Here is an 18693-nt window from a genome sequence, read left to right on the forward strand (position 1 = left end):
CCCCGCCAAGTGGCTGGGTAAATGGCACTGCGAGGGTCCCAAGTCTGTCTCTGGCAGAATCTCTTCTTCTCTGGGGACCTCAGTCCTAAGACTTTCAAGTCACTGGATGGGGCCCAGTTCACATTATGGAGAATCATCTGCTTAACTCAAAGTCTACACACACACACACACACACACACACACACACACACACACGTATATATGTGTATTTTTGAGATGGAGTCTCACTCTGTTGCCTAGGCTGGAGTGCAGTGGTGCAGTCTCGGCTCACTGCAACCTCCACCTCCTGGGTTCAAGTGATTCTCCTGCCTCAGCCTCCCAGGTAGCTGGGATTACAGGCACGTGCCACCACGCCTGGCTAATGTTGTACTTTTAGCAGAGACTGGGTCTTCTTTCTTTCTTTTTTTTTAAGAAGGTTTGCTCTTACTAGCCAGGCTGGAGTGCAATGGCGCGATCTCAACTCACCACAACCTCTGCCTCCCAGGTTTCTCCTGCTTCTCCTGAAGCACCTCTCCTGCCTCAGCCTCCCGAGTAGCTGGGATTACAAGCATGCACTACCATGCCCTGCTAAGTTTTTATTTTTAGTAGATATGGGGTTGCTCCATGTTGGTCATGTTGGTCTTGAACTCCTGACCTCAGGTGATCCGTCTGCCTTCCAAAGTGCTGGGAATACAGGAGTGAACCACCACGCCCAGCCCGAAGTCTATTGATTTTGAGAGCTGTCGCTGACATTATTAAGACAGCAGTGCTCCTGGAAGAGGAACATTTAGTTTCAGATTCCCTTTCATGAACGAGCCCTTCAAGCACATGACAGAGGCTTCTCTTTCTAAAAATGGCCAAATGTGTGTAGGACCCATAGCAATTTGGGGGCACCCATTGTCCTGAGCTGCTTTAATTGCACCGTGATTCTATATCCTCAGAGCAGCCCTAACTGGTTACTTCTCATTGCTCTTTCTCCTATGAGTTAACAGGCCCAGAGAGGGCAGGCAACTTGCCCAAGGCCACGGAGCAAGCAGTTGTCTGAGCTGGGTTCCCTCCCGGCCTGCGTCATACCTAAGCCCGGTTTCCTATGCTGCCTGTAAGACTCTCACATCCAAACCACTCACAGCATGTTGGTGGCAGCAGAAGTTGCAGAGGATCTCACTGGGCTGTGCCTGGGTCTGCCCTCTGGGGAGAAGCACCTCCGAGCTCTCAGCCTGCTGGGCTCTGCATTTAAAGTCTGTGCCTCCCTTCTAGCACCTGGACAGTGGACAGCTCTGTCCTGGGGCACTGGCTGCTCATGGCGGGGGAGAGCCTGTGAGGCCACAGCCAGGCCTGCTCACGCATGCTGCAGGCGCACTCCAGCGTTCTGCAGGCCGCTGCTTTCCCGTCATTGTCTCAGGCCGGGCGCAGGTGGCCGAAGGACGCATTTCAGATCCACCCTCCACTTCAAGCCGTGGGCAGACGCCCCAGCCCCACTGGATGATATTAGAAGAGTCCTATTGGAGCTCAGGTTGTCTGCAAATTGTCTTAAAAGTTTTAATTCAAATTACCCTTTTTTCTTATTACCAAAAAAGTACCCATGCATCGTGATAATCTTGGAAAAATACAAAGAAGTATAAAGAAGCAAGTTAGGGCGTACCTCAATGCATCCCCGCAACCCAGGGTCATCAGGAGTCAGATTTGGGGGTATTCGTTCTGTATTTTCAAATGCTGAAGACTTTTACACCCACCGTGCAGCTTCACAGCAAGCCGGCCGTGGCCCGAGCAGGTGCGCTCCTGGAGAGGATGGCACTCAGCGAGGGATCCAGGCCCTGCGTTTCCATGTGCTGAGCCCTGGCACCTGCCTAGGGGTGGAGCCTGGCTCCCTTCCTCCCTCTTCTTTGGGATGAGGGAATCTTCTCCTCGTGCTGTCTGTTGGCCATATTCTGGCCTGGTTGCTTTGCAACCCCAGTGCCCTGCCCTCTCTGAGCTTGTGTGCTAATCTCTCAGGTTGGCTGAGTCATAATGTGTAGAGCTCTGGAGACAGCTAGTGACGGAATTCACGTGAGGCACTTTCCACATATGTGCCTGGCATAGAGCACTTGCTCAATAAATGTCCCCATCATCATTGTCATTGTCCCCGCGTCATCATCACTGTCATCATCATGTATCTGCGCCTGACATCGTCATTAGAAGTAATTAGGCGGCCAGCATTAGAAATAATACGTTGGGCCGGGCACAGGGGCTCACACCTCTGCTCCCAGCATGTGGGAGGCTGAGGCAGGCAGACCACTTGAACCCAGGAGTTCAAAACCAGCCCAGCCAACATGGCAAAACTTGTCTCTACCAAAAATACAAAAAGTAGTGGGGTGTGGTGGCACATGCCTGTAATTGCAGCCACTCGGGAGGCTGAGGTGGGAGGATCACCTGGGCCTGGAGCTGGAGGCTGCAGTGAGCTGAGATCACACCACTACACCGCAGCCTGGTCCACCAGAGGTGAGACCCTGTTTCAGAAGGAAATAAAATAAACAATCCGTTATATTCAAAGAGCGCCGACCACATCTGCTTCCAGCTCCTCGTTTGATTTTGCCACCACCGTGTCATGGCTGTGGCATCAGTCTGTCTGGATGTTGTTACCGGCTGCTGTTTGTTATTTACCATATTTAAATGAAGAATGTCAGTCTTAAATAGTTTCAGGCCACAGTGACTTCTCCCCTCCTCCTGCTGCAGTCGCCCCCTGCCCACCCTGGCCAGATGCCCTCAGCTCTCCAGCCTTCCCAGACTTCATGGCGAGGGCACATGCCCCTGATCCTTCCCAGCCTTCCCAGACCTCATGGTGAGGGCACATGCCGCTGATCCTTCCCAGCCTTGCCAGACCCCATGGTGAGGGCACATGCCCCTGATCCTTCCCAGCCTTCCCAGACCCCATGGTGAGGGCACATGCCCGTGATCCTCCCCGCCTGTGGGAGGTTCTCTGCTGGAGCCCCCTGTTAAGTCGTTCCAGGTCCAAGCATTCTGGTTACCATCCTCCCTGGATGGGGCTGTGGGCACCCTGGCCGTGAGCTCCGTGGTGGAGATGGCAATCAGCGTTTGCCTGGAAAGTTAGCGTGGGATGGGGCCACATGGGGTGTGGTCTTCTTCAGTTTGAGGTTTTTCTAGTGCACCGTGGTGCCCACCATGTCCAGGTGCTGAGGTGACCACTGTTCATCCAGGTATTGAGGTGATTGCTGTGTCCAGGCCACAAGATGACCACTGTCCAGGCACCGCAGTGACCACTGTGCCCAAGCCTGGGCTTGGTCACAGACAGCACAATGCCAGGTGGTATAGGCAGGGCCGGTCTGAGCAGCGGCCGCATAGAGAGCCAGGTAGGGCCGCGGTGCCAGCTGGGAGCGGCTCATTCTGGCCAGGGGAGGTGGGGGCAGTGCTGGACCCAGGCCGCGGTGCTGGCAGGTGACCCTCAGATGTGGGCAGGCGGCATGCGCTGGCCCCAGGGGCATTGTGAACGGGGTTCTGGAGGTGACAGCCCTCGGTGCTGGCATGTGCTTGGCGGCCTTGGAGCTGTGGCTGAGCCTCATGGTGGGACATGGATGGTAGCAGTTACTGCCCCTTTACAGGTGAGCACTTCCAGGGTGTGAGAGTCTGGGGTCCCCGACAGATGGCAGGACCGGAGTGTGGGAGCCCCTCCCCATGTCACTCTGCTCCCACCAGGGCTTAGCATCTGCCCTGTGGCGCGGGCGGCTGCAGCAGTGAGCCGGGTTTTTGGGGGATCTGCTCTGAATTGACCTGCAAGGTCAGCTCTGTATTCTGAACCCCTGTCACCTGGCAAGGTTCTGTTTGGAGAAGGAAAAGAAGCATCCTCTCTCTGTGAGCCTCCGGAGGGAATGGGGATCCCTGAGTACCCGTCTTCCCCGTCAGCCCTGACTCCTCAGGGACAGTCAGGGAGCAGAGGAGAGGGCATGGATAAAGACGCCAACACCAGCCACCCACCCTCTGCACTTTGGCAGGTCCTCTGTCCTACCCTCATAACACAGGCAACTTCATCTTTCCAAAAATCATGTTATGAGAGCAATGGGCTCCATGGGGAAGTGGGCAAGGGCCACAGGCGTACGCAGGTGTATGCAGGTGTATGCAGCTGTACGCAGGTGGATGCAGGTGTACGCAGGTGTACGCAGGTGTATGCAGCTGTATGCAGCTGTATGCAGGTGTACGCAGCTGTATGCAGCTGTATGCAGGTGTACGCAGGTGTATGCAGGTGTACGCAGGTATATGCAGGTGTATGCAGGTGTACGTAGCTGTGTGCAGGTGTATGCAGGTGTACGCAGGTGTATGCAGCTGTATGCAGCTGTATGCAGGTGTATGCAGGTATATGCAGGTGTATGCAGGTGTATTCAGGTGTATGCAGATATATGCATGTGTATGCAGGTGTATGTACCTATATGCAGGTATATGCAGGTGTATGCAGGTATATGCAGGTGTATGCAGGTGTATGCAGCTGTATGCAGGTGTATGCAGGTGTATGCAGCTATATGCAGGTATATGCAGGTGTATGCAGGTACATGCAGGTGTATGTAGGTACATGCAGGTGTATGTAGGTACATGCAGGTGTATGCAGGTATATGCAGGTACATGTGGGAATGCCGGCCCACTTCCCTTTCAGAATGGTAGCGTGGCGTCTGTGTGTGTTGTCGTTTAGGGCTGGACAGCACACTTTAGCAGACCCAGAGTGATTGCGTTCTCTGTATAGGGCTGCTGTGACAAATTTCCTCACACAGTAGATACTCATTACGTCACAGTTCTGGAGGCTGGAGTCTGAGATGGAGGTGTCGCATGGCCAGTTCCACCTGAGGCCTCTCTGGGCTCGCCGAGATCGCCTTTTCCCTGCATCCTCACAGGCTCATCCCTGTGCGTGTCTATGTCCTCAGCTCTCCTCATATAAGGACACCAGTCAGATGGGGTTAGGGGCCTCCTAATGGCCCTTTTTTTTTTTTTTTTTTTTTTTTTTGGGGTTTTGCTCTGTTGCCAGGCTGGAGTGCAGTGGTGCTATCTCAGCTCACTGCAACCTCCACCTCCTGAGTTCAAGCAATTCTCCTGCCTCAGCCTCCCAAGTAGCTGGGATTACAGATGCACGCCACCACGCCCAGCTAATTTTTGTTTTTGTGTTTTGGTAGAGGTGGGGTTTCATCATGTTGGCCTGGATGGTCTCGATCTCCTGACCTCGTGGTCCACCTGCCTTGGCCTCCCAAAGTGCTGGGATTACAGGCATAAGCCACCGCGTCTGGCTTGGCCTCATTTTAACTTACATCTGGAAAGACCCTCTTCACATAAGTCCCATGCTGAGGTCCTGGGGGTTGGGATTTCAACCCCTGAATGTTGTAGGGAGGGCCGCAGTTCAGCTTGCAGCACCAACCCAAACCGAGCTGGCCGCTCTGTGGTTTGCATCCCAGCCCCCCCGCTGCCTGTGTGCCTGGGTTCATTTGGGTGTTTGGCCTCCCCTCACTGCTGGGCCTGCGGGAAGACCACAGCCAGCCTTTGAAAACCGTGGTATGTGGGGCCACGGAGCAGCTGGTGGCTCAGGCCCTGTGAGGGGCTTTGCCTGTGTTTGGACAAGACGCTGCTTCTCTACTGACGGGCAGCCCACTTCCTGACCCAGCAAGTGCTGAAATGACGTGACTCTTTGTTGTGTGAGCTGTGGTGTCTCCACCTCATGTTGCAAGGCATGTGCTTTAGGCTAAATGCCTAAGTGTGGTTGGGAATGATTTTTGGGGGGGGCACAGAGCTGAGCAGAAGCGGTAGGGGGTCATCTCTGCTGCTCCCCTGCAGTGCAATGACACCCCCTCTCCCCGTTGCGCTCCTGTTACTGTTCTGAGCATTGCACAACCCCAGGGGGCGCTGTTCCTCATACCAAAGTTTTAGGTCCTATAGCTGTATCACCAATGTCCAGCAGGTGGCAGTAAAGGGCTTGAAGGAAGGAGCACCCTTATTCCTAATTCACACCAAGTCAGGTGGTTGCTGAAGGGTGGGTGGGATTCTAGGCATTGCTGGGGCAAACACAGAGTTTCAAGGGGAGCCATCTCCATATGCTCCAGGCCTCAGCAGAAGATTCAGAGGCAGCAGACGTGGGCGGAGTGCCCCACACATGCGTTTTCCAAAAAGCACCTCAGGAGAGGGGCTACAGGGTGCAGGTGTCAAGGGCTGTGTGCTGCCTTCCATCTCGTTACTCTCCACCCTCCTGTCACCCTTACTGCTGTCTCTCAACAGCCAGAAACCAGACACCCCTTCCAAAATAAGAGAAAGGGGTTAGTGCTGCTTCCCCTGGGGGAGGATCAGTTTCTTCCTTTAACACTTCGGTAGCTTTCATTATCTTTGTGTCAAGCGAGCACTACTTCCTTTTAAAATTGTAAATGACTGTTTCCATTTCCATCTTGTGGAAGAGTGGCAAGAATAGGACAAGGAACTCCTGCCATAGGCCCTTCACGCAGAGAGCACATTTGGGTTGTGCCCATGTCCCAGTCACGTCCCTGATAGAAAAGGATCCAGTCTGGGACCCTGCATGGAGCCCTTCCATCTGGGAGACTTCCTCAGGCTTGCCTTGGTTCTCATGGCGGTGACCGTTTTGAAGATTTTTGGGGTGGTCGTTTTGCTGGGTTTGCTTGGTGTTTGCTCGTGACAGGATCCAGCATATGCATTTGGCAGGAATGTCTAAGGAACGAGGATGTGCTCTCAGTACACGTCCTCACGGGGGCACGTGAGGACCATTTACCTGGTACTCATCCTGGAGGTCATGTGGACCACCTGGTTGGGTGGGGTCTACTGGGTGTCTCCTCTTTTTTTTTTTTTTTTTTTTTTTTGAGATGGAGTCTCACTGTGTCACCAGGCTGGAGTGCAATGGTGAGATCTCAGCTCACTGCAACTTCCACCACCTGGCTTCAAGCAATTCTCCTGCCTCAGCCTCCAGAGTCGCTGGGACTACAGACACACACCACCACGCCACCATGCCTGGCTAATATTTGTATTTTTAGTAGAGACGGGGTTTCACCGTGTTAGCCAGGATGCTCTTGATCTCTCGACCTTGTGATCTGCCTGCCTCAGCCTCCAAAAGTATTGGGATCACAGGTGTGAGCCACCGTGCCTGGCCAGTTTCTTCTCTTTTGATGCAGGGCAGGCAAGCCCCAAGATGGGGGCTTAGCCCGGGAGGGTTCTAGGCTTCACCCAGGAAAGAATTCAAGGGCAGGCTGGTGGTATTGGATAGCAACCTTTATTGAAGCAGTTGTGAACAGCAGCAGCAGAGGTCCTGTTTCTTGCAGAGTGGGGCTGCCTCGTAGGCAGTGTGCCCAGAACTGCAGCTCACAGGCCCTGCTCACTCACATTTATACCCACTTTTAATTACATGCAAATTATGGGTCAGGTTATGCAGAAATTTCTAGGAAAAGGGTGGTGACTTCTGGGTCATCAGGTCATTGCCGGGGAAAGAGGTGGTAACTTCTGGGCCTTGCCATGGCAACAGTAAATTGATGTGGCATGCTGGTGGGTGTGGCTGAGGGAAAGCTGCTTCTGCCCCACCCTGTTTTAGCTAGCTCTGAGGTCTCATGTCTGAGTCCTGCTCACAGAGTCACGTCCCACCTCCTGCCTCACGTTGCTCCTTTGTAATTCATAGATCGTTTGTGGTGATCTTTGAGACTGTGCAAAAATCTGTTTCCTCATACCCCTTTCACCTGCAAGTTTTGTCATCTGTTGGCATTTCTTGCCAGAATGATTGCTATCACATTTGCAAAATGAAGATTTTTAAATCCTACCGTTGCTTCTACATTTATTAGTCAAGTTTCTGTTATAAAGAAAAGGTTTCTCCTCTTGTTTATTTTTCTTGTATTTACAAGGCAGACTTGCAGAGCTCTGTTTATTCAGGAGGTAATAATCTATTATTATTGTCCCAGTTTTAGCCAGTGGGTGCCCCTCCAGGATGGTTCCTGTGTCCTCGGGACACAGTCCCAATGATTTTTTACCATTTCCTTTGTTTCTGGCACAAGGTATTTCAAGCTCACTTAGGTCTTTTCCTGCCTCAGGAATCAGCCGTTTCTCCAAGGAGCCTGGTTCTTTTTAGTGTGGGGTGGTATTTAGAAGCCACGGTGTAGGTGCTTGGGGTGCTGATGGCTGCTGGGCTGTTGCTGGTCCTGCATCCTCTCAGTAGCCAGAGTGAGGGATGGGTAGCCACGTGGGCATGTACATTTTCAGTTTTATTTGTCTCTATATTAAGAGCTGTGAGTTTCTCCTGACACTCCCATTCCAAGCCAACGCCACAAGGCATATTCCAGTTTTCTCCTGTACTGTATTCATAACTTCCTTCACTGACAGTGAGACCTGGGCTCCCATTCTCCTTCCTAAGTGTCCTTGTGTGTGCAGTGCCCTCCGTGCATGTCTGTGGATCTCTCTGCCCGCCTCCTGGCTTGGATGCCCCTTATGCATCTGCACGGCCACTGCGTCTTCCTCAGCAGGCGTGAGCTCTGTACCTCAACAACCAGGGGTTAGAACAGAAAGAAGACCCTAGCTGAAATGACGCTTGAAAAAAAAAATCACTGCTAGCAGTAAGGCTATGGGATTCTGGGTGATTTCTGGGTTTTGTTCACACTTCTCTGTATTTCCCGGGTTTGTGTGTTATAAAGCCATGGACACAGGAGAAGAGGAAAATGGAAGAATGCTCTTGGGAATGCTCCTACGAGATATCAACCTGGAGTCAGCAGCTCCGTTTTCTCTCTTCCCGTTGAGCCTATTTTGCCCTTGCAAGGAAAGAGTGCGCTGGCTCCATCTGACTGATGGGACTTACAAGCTCATAAATTCAGATTAACTAGGGAAAGGGGAATAATGAGTGTGGATTAATTGTTCCATGTTTTTATGCTAGTATTAGTTGTCTTTATTGACCAAAGAGCAATTAAATTAAGCTGTAACGTGTTGCCTCCAGAAGTCCTTCAGGGAGTTCCAAATAGCCAGGGATCCTTCAGTTTAAGGAACACAAATCCCAATGCAAACTAATGGGTGTAGGGGAGGGAATTCTGCCTAATCTTTATGTCCCTGAAATTGCAGAGTCAGTTGTAGCATGGAGGGGCTCATACAGTGTCAGCTTAGCTATGTGCATGACTCTTCCTGTCTCTTCTCTTTGTCTCTCTTTCTCTCCTTTTTCCTTTCTTCTTCTCCCTGCACCTGCCACACTTCCCTTCGGCGTTGAGGGTCCCAGCAGCTCCAGGGCTCTGTCACTTTTCTGCTTTCCACTCTGGAAGGAAGAAAGAATTTTTCCTAGTAGTCCTGACAAATGTTCTTGCTTGGAACTTGGCATCTTCTCTGAGATCACACGGGCGTCCCTCACTGTGCCTGGGAGATGAACCTGATTGCTCCTGCCTGTGTCTTGCACTTCTGCAGGAGTTGGGTGGGGAGACCTTCCCTGGACCTCTGAAGGTGGAGTTAGGGTGGCCCCCAAAGGCAGACACAGCTGCAGTTCTCAGAGGAAGGGGCCATGAGGGCCAGGCAGGTGAGAGCCGTGAGATCTGCAGCAGGGGTCTATTTATAAATTGATGAGATTTGTCAAAGGCACAGTGATGGTAAATGGATATTTCTTGGGTTTCTTTTTTTAACAGCTCATCCAATTAATAGTTTCAGTATCTTCCCTGTCATATTTCCTCACTGTTAATCGCTGGGGTGTGGCTCTTTCTTGTGGACTGTGAGAAGCTGAAGTTCACCTCTATCTGTCTCATTTAGCAGAAAAGCAGGATTTGTGAGAAACCCTTCCTGGGCTGCCACGGCACCCACTGCTCTCAACACCCCTCGGCCGCCTGCCCTTGGCAGGGGTCACCTCTTTTCCTCCCGACCTTGAGGGTGAGATGTGTTGGGTCAGGACCGACATTTCTCCAAGTCCAAGGTTGTGGCTTCAATGTGGAGCAGTGTGTGGCTGGACAGAGACGGCCTCACCACCTGCGCAGGGACCTCCCTGGCCCCTGTAGGCTTGAGCAGGGAGGGGCTATGCTGGTTTACTGAGTGCTGACTCAGCGCCCAGCCTCGTGTGAGGCCCTGAGGGGTTCTTTGTCCCACGTTCATCTGAACCCTGCGAGGGTTGAGGGTTGTTCCTGCCTACAGATGAGGCTGCACATAGGTGCCGAGGCAAAAGTTCTGATACATGGTTCATGCCTGGGTCTGTCTGACCCCCGAGCCCTGATGGTTCAGAAACCACACGTGTTGCCCCACAGAAGGTCTCCGAGAGGAGTTGATTATATGTGGGGCTGATGTACCCCTGCAGCCTGAGGCCGGCTTCGGAGCTGGACTGCATTAAAGCAGTCGTGGGGCCGTCCCTCGCACATAGAAGGACCGGGCTCACTCCTGTGGATGCGGCGGAGGGAAGAGCCTGCGAGGGCCTCTCCTGACCATTTGTACCGCCTCCCTGGAAGGGGGATCTCTCCCTGGAAGGGGGATCTCGGGTAACTGAGGCCAGTGCTGAGCATTCTGGTTTGCATCTTGTGGAGCTGGCTGAGCTTGGGAGAAAGACGCCCTGTGCCTCTGGGCTCTCGGCCTCCAGATAGGGCTGGAAGGAACTTTGTGGCCCCTTCGCAGACCCTCTGTCTCACAGCTGAGCACCAGTCCCCAGTCCCACCATGAATGTCCTTCTCCCCGGTCCACAGCCAGGGGCCTGGCACGACGGCTGATGTGTTTGGAGCCCTTGCCCAGATGGTGGGTGGGTGGTTGGGGTCCACAGAGGCCCTGTCCTGCCCTGCCTCGGGGTTCTGGTAGAGCAGCCGAGGGGCCGCTGTACTTTGCGTGTGCCTGTGGCTGTTGTGTGGAGGGTTCCCGACTCACAGCCTGGGTTCTGCGTTTCAGGCCTGCAGGTACGGGCACGTGCAGCACCTGGAGCACCTGCTGTTCTACGGGGCAGACATGAGTGCCCAGAATGCCTCCGGGAACACGGCCTTGCACATCTGCGCCCTCTACAACCAGGTGAGTGGAGAGCACGCTTGAAGGAACTTATGTATACTGTGGCCCATTTCCGAAACAAAGTGCCTTAAATCGGCTTAAGTCGGCAAACTACAAAGGAAAATACAGGAAGCCCTTGCTTAAATAGCAAACGCCCGCTTGCCTGCCCCTGCCTCTTTCTTGCCCTCACCCAAACCAAAAACGTTTAGTCTGAGGTGAAAGTTTACTGGCCTGCAAAACTGCTCGATTTGTCTGTTCTTATCAGCCTGCCCAGCGACTTGGATCATAAGTCAAGTACTTACAAAGCCGCAAAAGCTAACTAAAATTGCAATTTGCAAAACGCAGCAAAATAACCCTTAAAAACCACCTGAAGCCCCAACCCAACAACCAACAGGCAACATCCGGAAAAACTGTGACCTCATAGTACTCAGCCTTTGAGGAACCGGGGGAGGGGCCTGTGCCCTGGGGAGCAAGTTCCTTGTTGAAACTGTGCTGGGCGTGCCTGCCCATCAGACGCCCGATCTTGCAAAACCGTCATTAAGAGTCTGATTTTCAGGGCTGGGTGCGGTGGCTCACACCTGTAATCTCAGCACTTTGGGAGGCCAAGGCGGGTGAATCACGAGGTCAGGAGATCCAGACCATCCTGGCTAACACGGTGAAACCCTGTCTCTACTAAAAATACAAAAAATTATCCAGGCGTGGTGGCGCGTGGCTGTAGTCCCAGCTACTTGGGAGGCTGAGGCAGGAGAATCGCTTAAACCCAGGAGGCAGGGAGGTTGCAGTGTGCCAGGATCATGGCACTGCACTCCAGCCTGGGGGGCAGAGCGAGACTAGGTCTCAAAGAAAAAAGGGGGGGGGGGGGCCTCACTTTCGCTGTTCTCCGGGTCTCTGAGTCAATTCTTTAGGTTTAAGTGGGTAAATTTGTTTCTCACATGCTTCAGCGGCATGCACCCCAGCCAGCCCTAACCCTGGGGGGCACCGGGAAGGCCTTGCAGGGGGTGTCTCAGGTCCTCTGCTGCCTTGGTGGAAACGGTTACCCTATTGTAGAAGAGAGGAAATAGAACCCCAGGAAGGTGAGGCGAGCTGCCTGCTCACACAGCAGGTGCCAGAACTGGGCTCAAGGTTCAGGTCTGGTCACGGCCGCGCCTCGATGCCACCCATGCCCCAGAAGATGCGCGAGGATCCAAGTGCTCTTGTCCACCCTCCGTAGCTGGGATGCAAATCCTGCTCAGTTCTGGGGTCGGCTATCTACCCCGTTTGCAGGCCTCTATGTGGGACATGGAGAGGGGCAGATCAGTCATGAGAAGGGGAAGGACATGGTGAACAAAGCCCCAGGATAGTTCTGGTACCCCCGCCAGGCATGCGTGGCTCTGTCACATGACAAAAGCAAGCCTTCCGGCCACGTGCATCAGCTTACTCCTGTAATCCCAGTGCTTTGGGAGACCGAGGCGGGCGGATCGCTTGATCCAGTTTGAGATTAGCCTGGGCAACATGGTGAGACCTCATCTCTACAGAAAATTAAAAAATTAGCCTGAAAAAATTAGCCTGGTATGGTGGCATGTGCCTGTGGTCTCAGCTACTTGGGAGGCTGAGATGGGACGATCACTTGAGCCTGGGGGTTTAAGGCTATAGGAAGCCAAGATCATGCCACTGCACTCCAGCCTGGGTGACAGACTGAAACCCTGTCTCCAAAATAAAAATTAAAAAAGCAAGCCTGGGCTGGGCATGGTGGCTCATGCCTGTAATCCCAGCACTTTGGGAGGCCGAGGCCAGCGGCTCATGAGATCAGGAGTTCGAGACCAGCCTGACCAACATGGTGAAACCCCATCTGTACTAAAAATACAAAAAGTAGCTGGGCGTGGTGGGCGCCTGTAATCCCAGCTACTCAGGAGGCTGAGGCAGGAGAATCGCTTGGACCTGGGAGGCGGAGGTTGCATTGAGATGAGCGCCACTGCACTCCAGCCTGGGCGACAGAGTGAGAGTCCCAAAAAAATAAAATGTAATTTACAAAAGCAAGCCTGGCCAGGTGCAGTGGCCCACACCTGTAATCCCAGCACTCTGGGAGGCGCGGGTTGCAGATCATGTCAGTGCACTCCAGCCTGGGAGACAGAGCTAGACTCTTACAAACAAACATACATAAATAACATAAGCCTTCCACCACTGCACGGGACAGATATGCCCCAATGCCCCAATGTGCTTTTTCTTTAAGTGGCAAAGTACACCATTTTAACCACTTTTAAGTGTGCTGTTCCGTGGCATTAAGCCCACTCACGTGGCTGTGGAACCGCCCACCATTCATCTCCAAAACTCTCTTAATCTTACAAAACTGAAATTCTGTCCCCATCAAACAATAACTCCCCCCTCCTCAGCCCCTGGCAACCCCCGTTCTGCTTTCTGTGTCTGTAGATCTTCCTGTTACAGGGACTCAACGTGAGTAGAAGCATGAAGCGTGTGTCCTTTCGTGTCTGGCTTATTTTACTGAGCGCGATGTTTTCCAGGTTTGTCCGTGCTGTAGTCTGTGTTGGGATTTTTTGTCTTTCCTTTTTAAGCTGAACGATATTTTCAAGCTAAATAATACTCAGTTGTGTGGTCTTTATGCATGGGCACCTGGCAGCGGGCCCCGGCTTGCTTCCACCTTTTGGGTGTCGTGGATGATGCAGCTGTGAACATAGGTTTGCAAAGATTTGTTCAAGACCCCGTTTTCATTTCTTTCGGTGAAAAACACCCACAAGTGGAACCTCGATGTGAAAAACCGAATAATAATCTTCACACTATTCCCTGTAAGACCAAGCGGAAGAGCCAAGAATAGCAGGAAATGAATGTGTCTGGAAAGCACTGAAGGCTTGTAGGACGTGAGCCCTGCCCTCTGCGAGGCTGAATCCTAAATGACAAGGCCAAGTGACTCCCCATCTAGTGTGTGTACCGTGGCCTCACAAGAGGCAAAGCAGGGTGAGGGGGCTACTGGTCCCACGGGAGGGGGGAAGTCGTGAGGGTTTAGGCAGTGGGGGCGGCCTGTGGAGTGGAGCTGGTGAGAAGGGGCCCGGAGCTCATGGGGCATAGGTGGCATGCGGGCACTGCTTTAGGAGGACAGGGGCTGTTTCTCTGTTTCTGGGTGCTCAAAGTCAGGGTAACTCCTGGACATCACTATTGGAGAACACCTCTGTCCTCTGCTTCTTTTTACTCTTTCTCCCATTTCAGGGAACTTCAGATCGGGAGGGTGGCGAGGTGTGGGTGCTTCACTAAGTGACAGAGCGGCATGGGGTGGGAGGGCGTGGCTCTTCCTCCTGGACGAACAGAGGGGGGTCTCAGAGGAGGAGCCCTGATGGAGGTCCAGGGCTCTTTGTGTCTGGGTCTATCCCCCGCAAGCTGTCAGCATTATCTTCCCGACCCAAAGCAGGGTTCCCATCCTGTGGACTTGCTGTGGCCTCCGGGCTGAAATCTCAAGCCTCACCCTTTACCCAAGCCGTTCCTCAGCCCTTCCATGGCTACTCACCAGCCCACGCCTCCAGCCCCTCTGCTGGAGTCCCACTTGGCTTCTAGCTATAAAATCTTCTTTGCTTCTTTGCCCTGGAAAACTCCTGTGCATCCTTCAGCACCTAGTTCAGACTTCCTGCCCCTCAGTCAGGACTTCTGGTAATGCCTCCCTCACATAGTTAGTCGTACATTTTGCTCTGCAGCCCGTTGGAAGACATAGCCAGGGTGAAATGTCCAGGACCAGGCAGTTATTATGCCTTCCCTGTTTTCTCTGCTGATAAGTCCCTTCCCCTTGGGCCCACCCGAGAGGAAGCATGTGTGGATGCCATCAGAGGCATAGGTGCCATCTTTCACACGTGGCACAAGAGAACAGCCAGGCTGGCTGGGGGTGGGTAGCATTTCAGCTGGGCTGTGAGCAGTGCTTTGCAGAGCTGCTGGCTTCCCCCTCAAGGAAAGCACACTGATGTGGTTTGTATGCACCTGTGTCCATAGGTATGCCACAGCGTGTGGATGCTGAAATGTCTGCGTGAGTGTGGAGATACATTTCTCAGCTGCATTAGGAAAACACATCATGAGGCTTGGCTGTGGCTGGGAAACACATCTGCACCAACATCTGCTTCCTAATTACTGCTTTCGATGGGAAAAACATCCCTTAATTTTCCCCAGTAGGTTGCAAGCACATTTTATCTTGAAAAATCAAGAAAAGCCTATTTTTTGTCACTTGAAATAATTGTGGGCAAGATGGTATTTGAAAGTGTTGATGTTTCTTTCCTATTAGAAAAGTCTAACACATTGTGATGATCTGTATTGAGCTCAACTCAACATCACTCCATGGTCCACATGCCCCTGTCTGTCCTACACTTCAGCTGCTGGCTCCAGAAGGGTCCCAAGCTGACTAGGGCTCCAGGACATCCTCTCCCCACCTTGGGCCTCAGGATAGCACAGGAGCCAGCTGCTTTTGCTCTCAAGAGCCAGTTGGTGAATATTTTAGGCTTTGCGTGTTACATGGACCCTGTCATAACAACTCAACTGCCATGGCAGTGCAAAAGCAGCCATAGACAGTATGTAAATCAGAGTGTAGCTGTGTTCCAATAAAACTTTATTTACAAAACAGGCAGTGGGCCGATTTGGCTTGCAGGCCATTGTTTGCTAAGGCTTGGAATAGAAGGCTGCATCTGCTCCTCTCCCCCACCTGTCTGATTGATGGATCCTCCTCCTCAGGGCTGGATGGCTTCTCCTGCAGCCAGGGGGCCTCTGGAGGCAGTGTGGAGAGCTGTCCGACTCCCGCCTGTGTGTGCCCCCTCTCCTGCCTGGGTGGAAGTACCTTAGCTGGCCCCCCTGGTTTTGACTCCTGGCCTTGCATGACCTCCAGGAACCAGTGGGCAGGTCACAGGCTCTGGGCTTGTCGGCCCCTTGACCTCTGGCTACAGTCGGAATGTCAGCCAGTGGTCTAGGATACAGCTTTGTGAATCCCTCTTACTCCTCCTTGGGGTTCAGCGTGTCTTCAATCTCCTCTCTCGTTCCCTTCCCAAACTCTTTGGAGTGTCTTACTAATGTCATTAAAGAAGCTGGTCCAAACCGTACCTCGTGTGATTCCAAGAGAGGCCCAGCTTCATGTCTGTGTCTCCGGTAAGTGCCTGGGAGGAATGCAGAAGTCCCGCCTCTGTCCCACAGCCAGTGCGTGTTGTACTTGACCCAAAGCTTGTCTCCTTCTTGTGTCACCAGCTGGACACCGTGCTATACTCACTCCCCGTCATCTACACATGTGTGAGGCATGTGGTTGCATGACAGCAGGCACTGGAGGCAGCAGAAACCACTCTGGCAACTATAAGCAGAAAGGGTGCCTTACGGGGCACACACACAGGGCATGCAGGGAGTACGTTAGTGTTGAACAATAGACTGTCCAGGGGTGGGACAATCAGGACAGGATTCAAGGAAGGGAGTCAGGAGGCGGCCTTGGGGAAGTGGCACAGTCGTGCAAAGAAGCCTGGAGGTCTGGGTTCCATCGGCTAGACCATTGCCTTGCTGTGCTGTGCTGGACAGGCTGTCGTCTCTCTAGGGCCCTGAATTACCTCATCTGTAATGTGGGGATGATTATACTGAATTCACAGCATCGCTAAGAGGCTAAAAATAGAAAACAAATCTATGCTAATATGGTGTTCGTGGAACATAGTGGATGCTCAGTAAATAGTGGCTGTGCTGATAGGAGTGGTGGTGGTGGTGCTGATGATGAAGGCAGTGGTGATGGTGGTGGCGATGGTGGTGGTGGTTGATGGTTTTGGTGGTGGTAGTGATGGTAATCAAGGTGATGGTGCTGATGGTGGTGGTGGTGAGGGTGGTCGTGGTGGTGGTGGTGGTTGATAATGATGATGGTGATGGTGAAGATGGTGGTGGCAGTGGTGGTGATGTTAATCATGGTGAAAGTGATGATGATAATCAAGGCGATGGTGATGATGGCCATGGTGACAGTGATGGTGATGATGGTGCTGATGGTGGTGGTTGATGGTTGTGATGGTGATGGTAATCAAGATGACGGTGCTGATAGTGGTCACAGTGACAGTGATGGTGCTGATGGTGGTGGTGTGGGTGGTCATGGCGATGGCGGTGGTTGATATAGTGATGGTGGTGGTTGGTAGTGATGGTGGTGGTGATGGTAATCATGGTGATGGTGATGATGGTTGATAGTGATGATGGTGATGGTGAAGATGGTGGTGGCAGTGGTGGTGATGGTAATCACAGTGATGGTGATGATGGTAACCAAGGTAATGGTGATGATGGTCATGCTGACAGTGATGGTGATGATGGTGGTTGATAGTGATGGCGCTGATGGTGGTGGTGAGGTTGGTCATGGTGATAGTGATGGTCATGGTGATGGTGATGATGGTGGTGGTTGATAGTGATGATGGTGATGGTGATGGCAATGTAGCAGAATAAATGAGGTTTGTAACTGAGCTATAACCTCCATATTGGAATAACCCCAAGAACTTGTGCATAGTACAGATGCCAGGCTTCCAACCCATAACTCAGAATTCCAGTGATGCTGAGAAATCTGCAGAGCAGCAGCTGGCTCCACTGTGAGACAGCACTAGCATACCAGACTCCATGCTCACTAAGGTCTCTTTCCATTCTGCCTTCACAGAGCATGGCCAAAGTCATTATGGCATCTAATGGTGGCTTGACAGGTCTTCTCCCTGAACATGGCCTGTGGTCACCAAATACAGTCATGATGGCAGTGGTGGTGTTCCCTTGTGGAGCTGGGGAACTTGCCACACAAAGGCATTCTATTTGTCTTCCCTAGATTTTCAGATTCTTCCAGTCTCTTTGGATGAGTCTTATAGCCCTTGAGCTTTTCTGCTACAGACACTGGGGGTCAGGGTGGAGTCTTCTGTTGTCTAGGACTGTGTCATGCATGGCTGGGTATTTAGGATTCACAGCTTCTGGGTGCTAAATACCAGGAGTGTCCGTCACTCAGTGTGCCATGAGACTACTTTTGTATACCACCCTCCCTCTTTTTACTTGTAGATTAAGTCATGATACTAACGATGATGGCAGTGCTGATGATGATAGTGACAGTGATCATGTTGATGGTGAGTGATGGCAGGTGATGACGGTGGTGATGATTGTGATGATGGTGGTGATAATTGTGATGGTGGTGACTATGCTGGTGGTGATATGGATGGTGATGGTGGTGATAGTGGTAGTGGTGGTGGTGATGGTGGTGAGGACGGTGGTGATAGTGGTAGTGATGATGGTCAAATTGATGGTGAATGATGCAGGGGATGGTGATGTGGATGGTGATAGTGATGATGGTCATGTTGATGGTGAGTGATGGTGATAGTGGTGAGATTGATGATGGTGATGGTGTTGGAGGCAATGGTGATGGTGATGATGGTCATATTGATGGTGAGTCATGCAAGTGATGGTGATGATGACGGTGATGAGGATGGTAGTGATGGTGATAGTGATTGGATGATATGGATGGTGATGACAGTGGCATTGGTGGTGGTGCTGATGATGGTGATGGTGGTGGTCGTGGTGATGGTGGTGAGGTTGGTAGTGATGGTGATAGTGATTGGATGATATGGATGGTGAGGACAGTGGCATCGGTGGTAGTGGTGGTGATGGTGGTGAGGACGATGGTGATGGTGATAGTGACAATGGTCATATTGATGGTAAGTGATGCAGGTGATGGTGATGATGGTTTGCTGGTAATATGGATGGTGATGATGGTGATAGTGATGGTGGTGGTGGTGGTGATGATGGCGATGGTGATAGTGACGACGGTCATACTGATGGTGAGTGACGGTGGTG

General features: G+C 52.3%; 1 protein-coding gene across 9 annotated transcripts in view; it reads left to right on the plus strand.

Moving 5' to 3' along the window:
- Positions 1–18693, plus strand: part of SHANK2 (SH3 and multiple ankyrin repeat domains 2) — a 687472-nt gene that overhangs the window by 172320 nt on the left and 496459 nt on the right. For all 9 annotated transcript variants that reach the window (XM_032282493.1, XM_032282495.1, XM_032282494.1 and 6 more), the window contains one exon: positions 10816–10932. In XM_032282493.1, coding sequence (XP_032138384.1) covers positions 10816–10932 — 117 coding nt within the window. The remainder of the gene's footprint in view (positions 1–10815; positions 10933–18693) is intronic.

This window comes from Sapajus apella, unplaced genomic scaffold (genome assembly GCF_009761245.1).
Source record: "Sapajus apella isolate SASKATOON/1434 unplaced genomic scaffold, GSC_monkey_1.0 scaffold14, whole genome shotgun sequence".
NCBI classification, from domain to species: domain Eukaryota; kingdom Metazoa; phylum Chordata; class Mammalia; order Primates; family Cebidae; genus Sapajus; species Sapajus apella.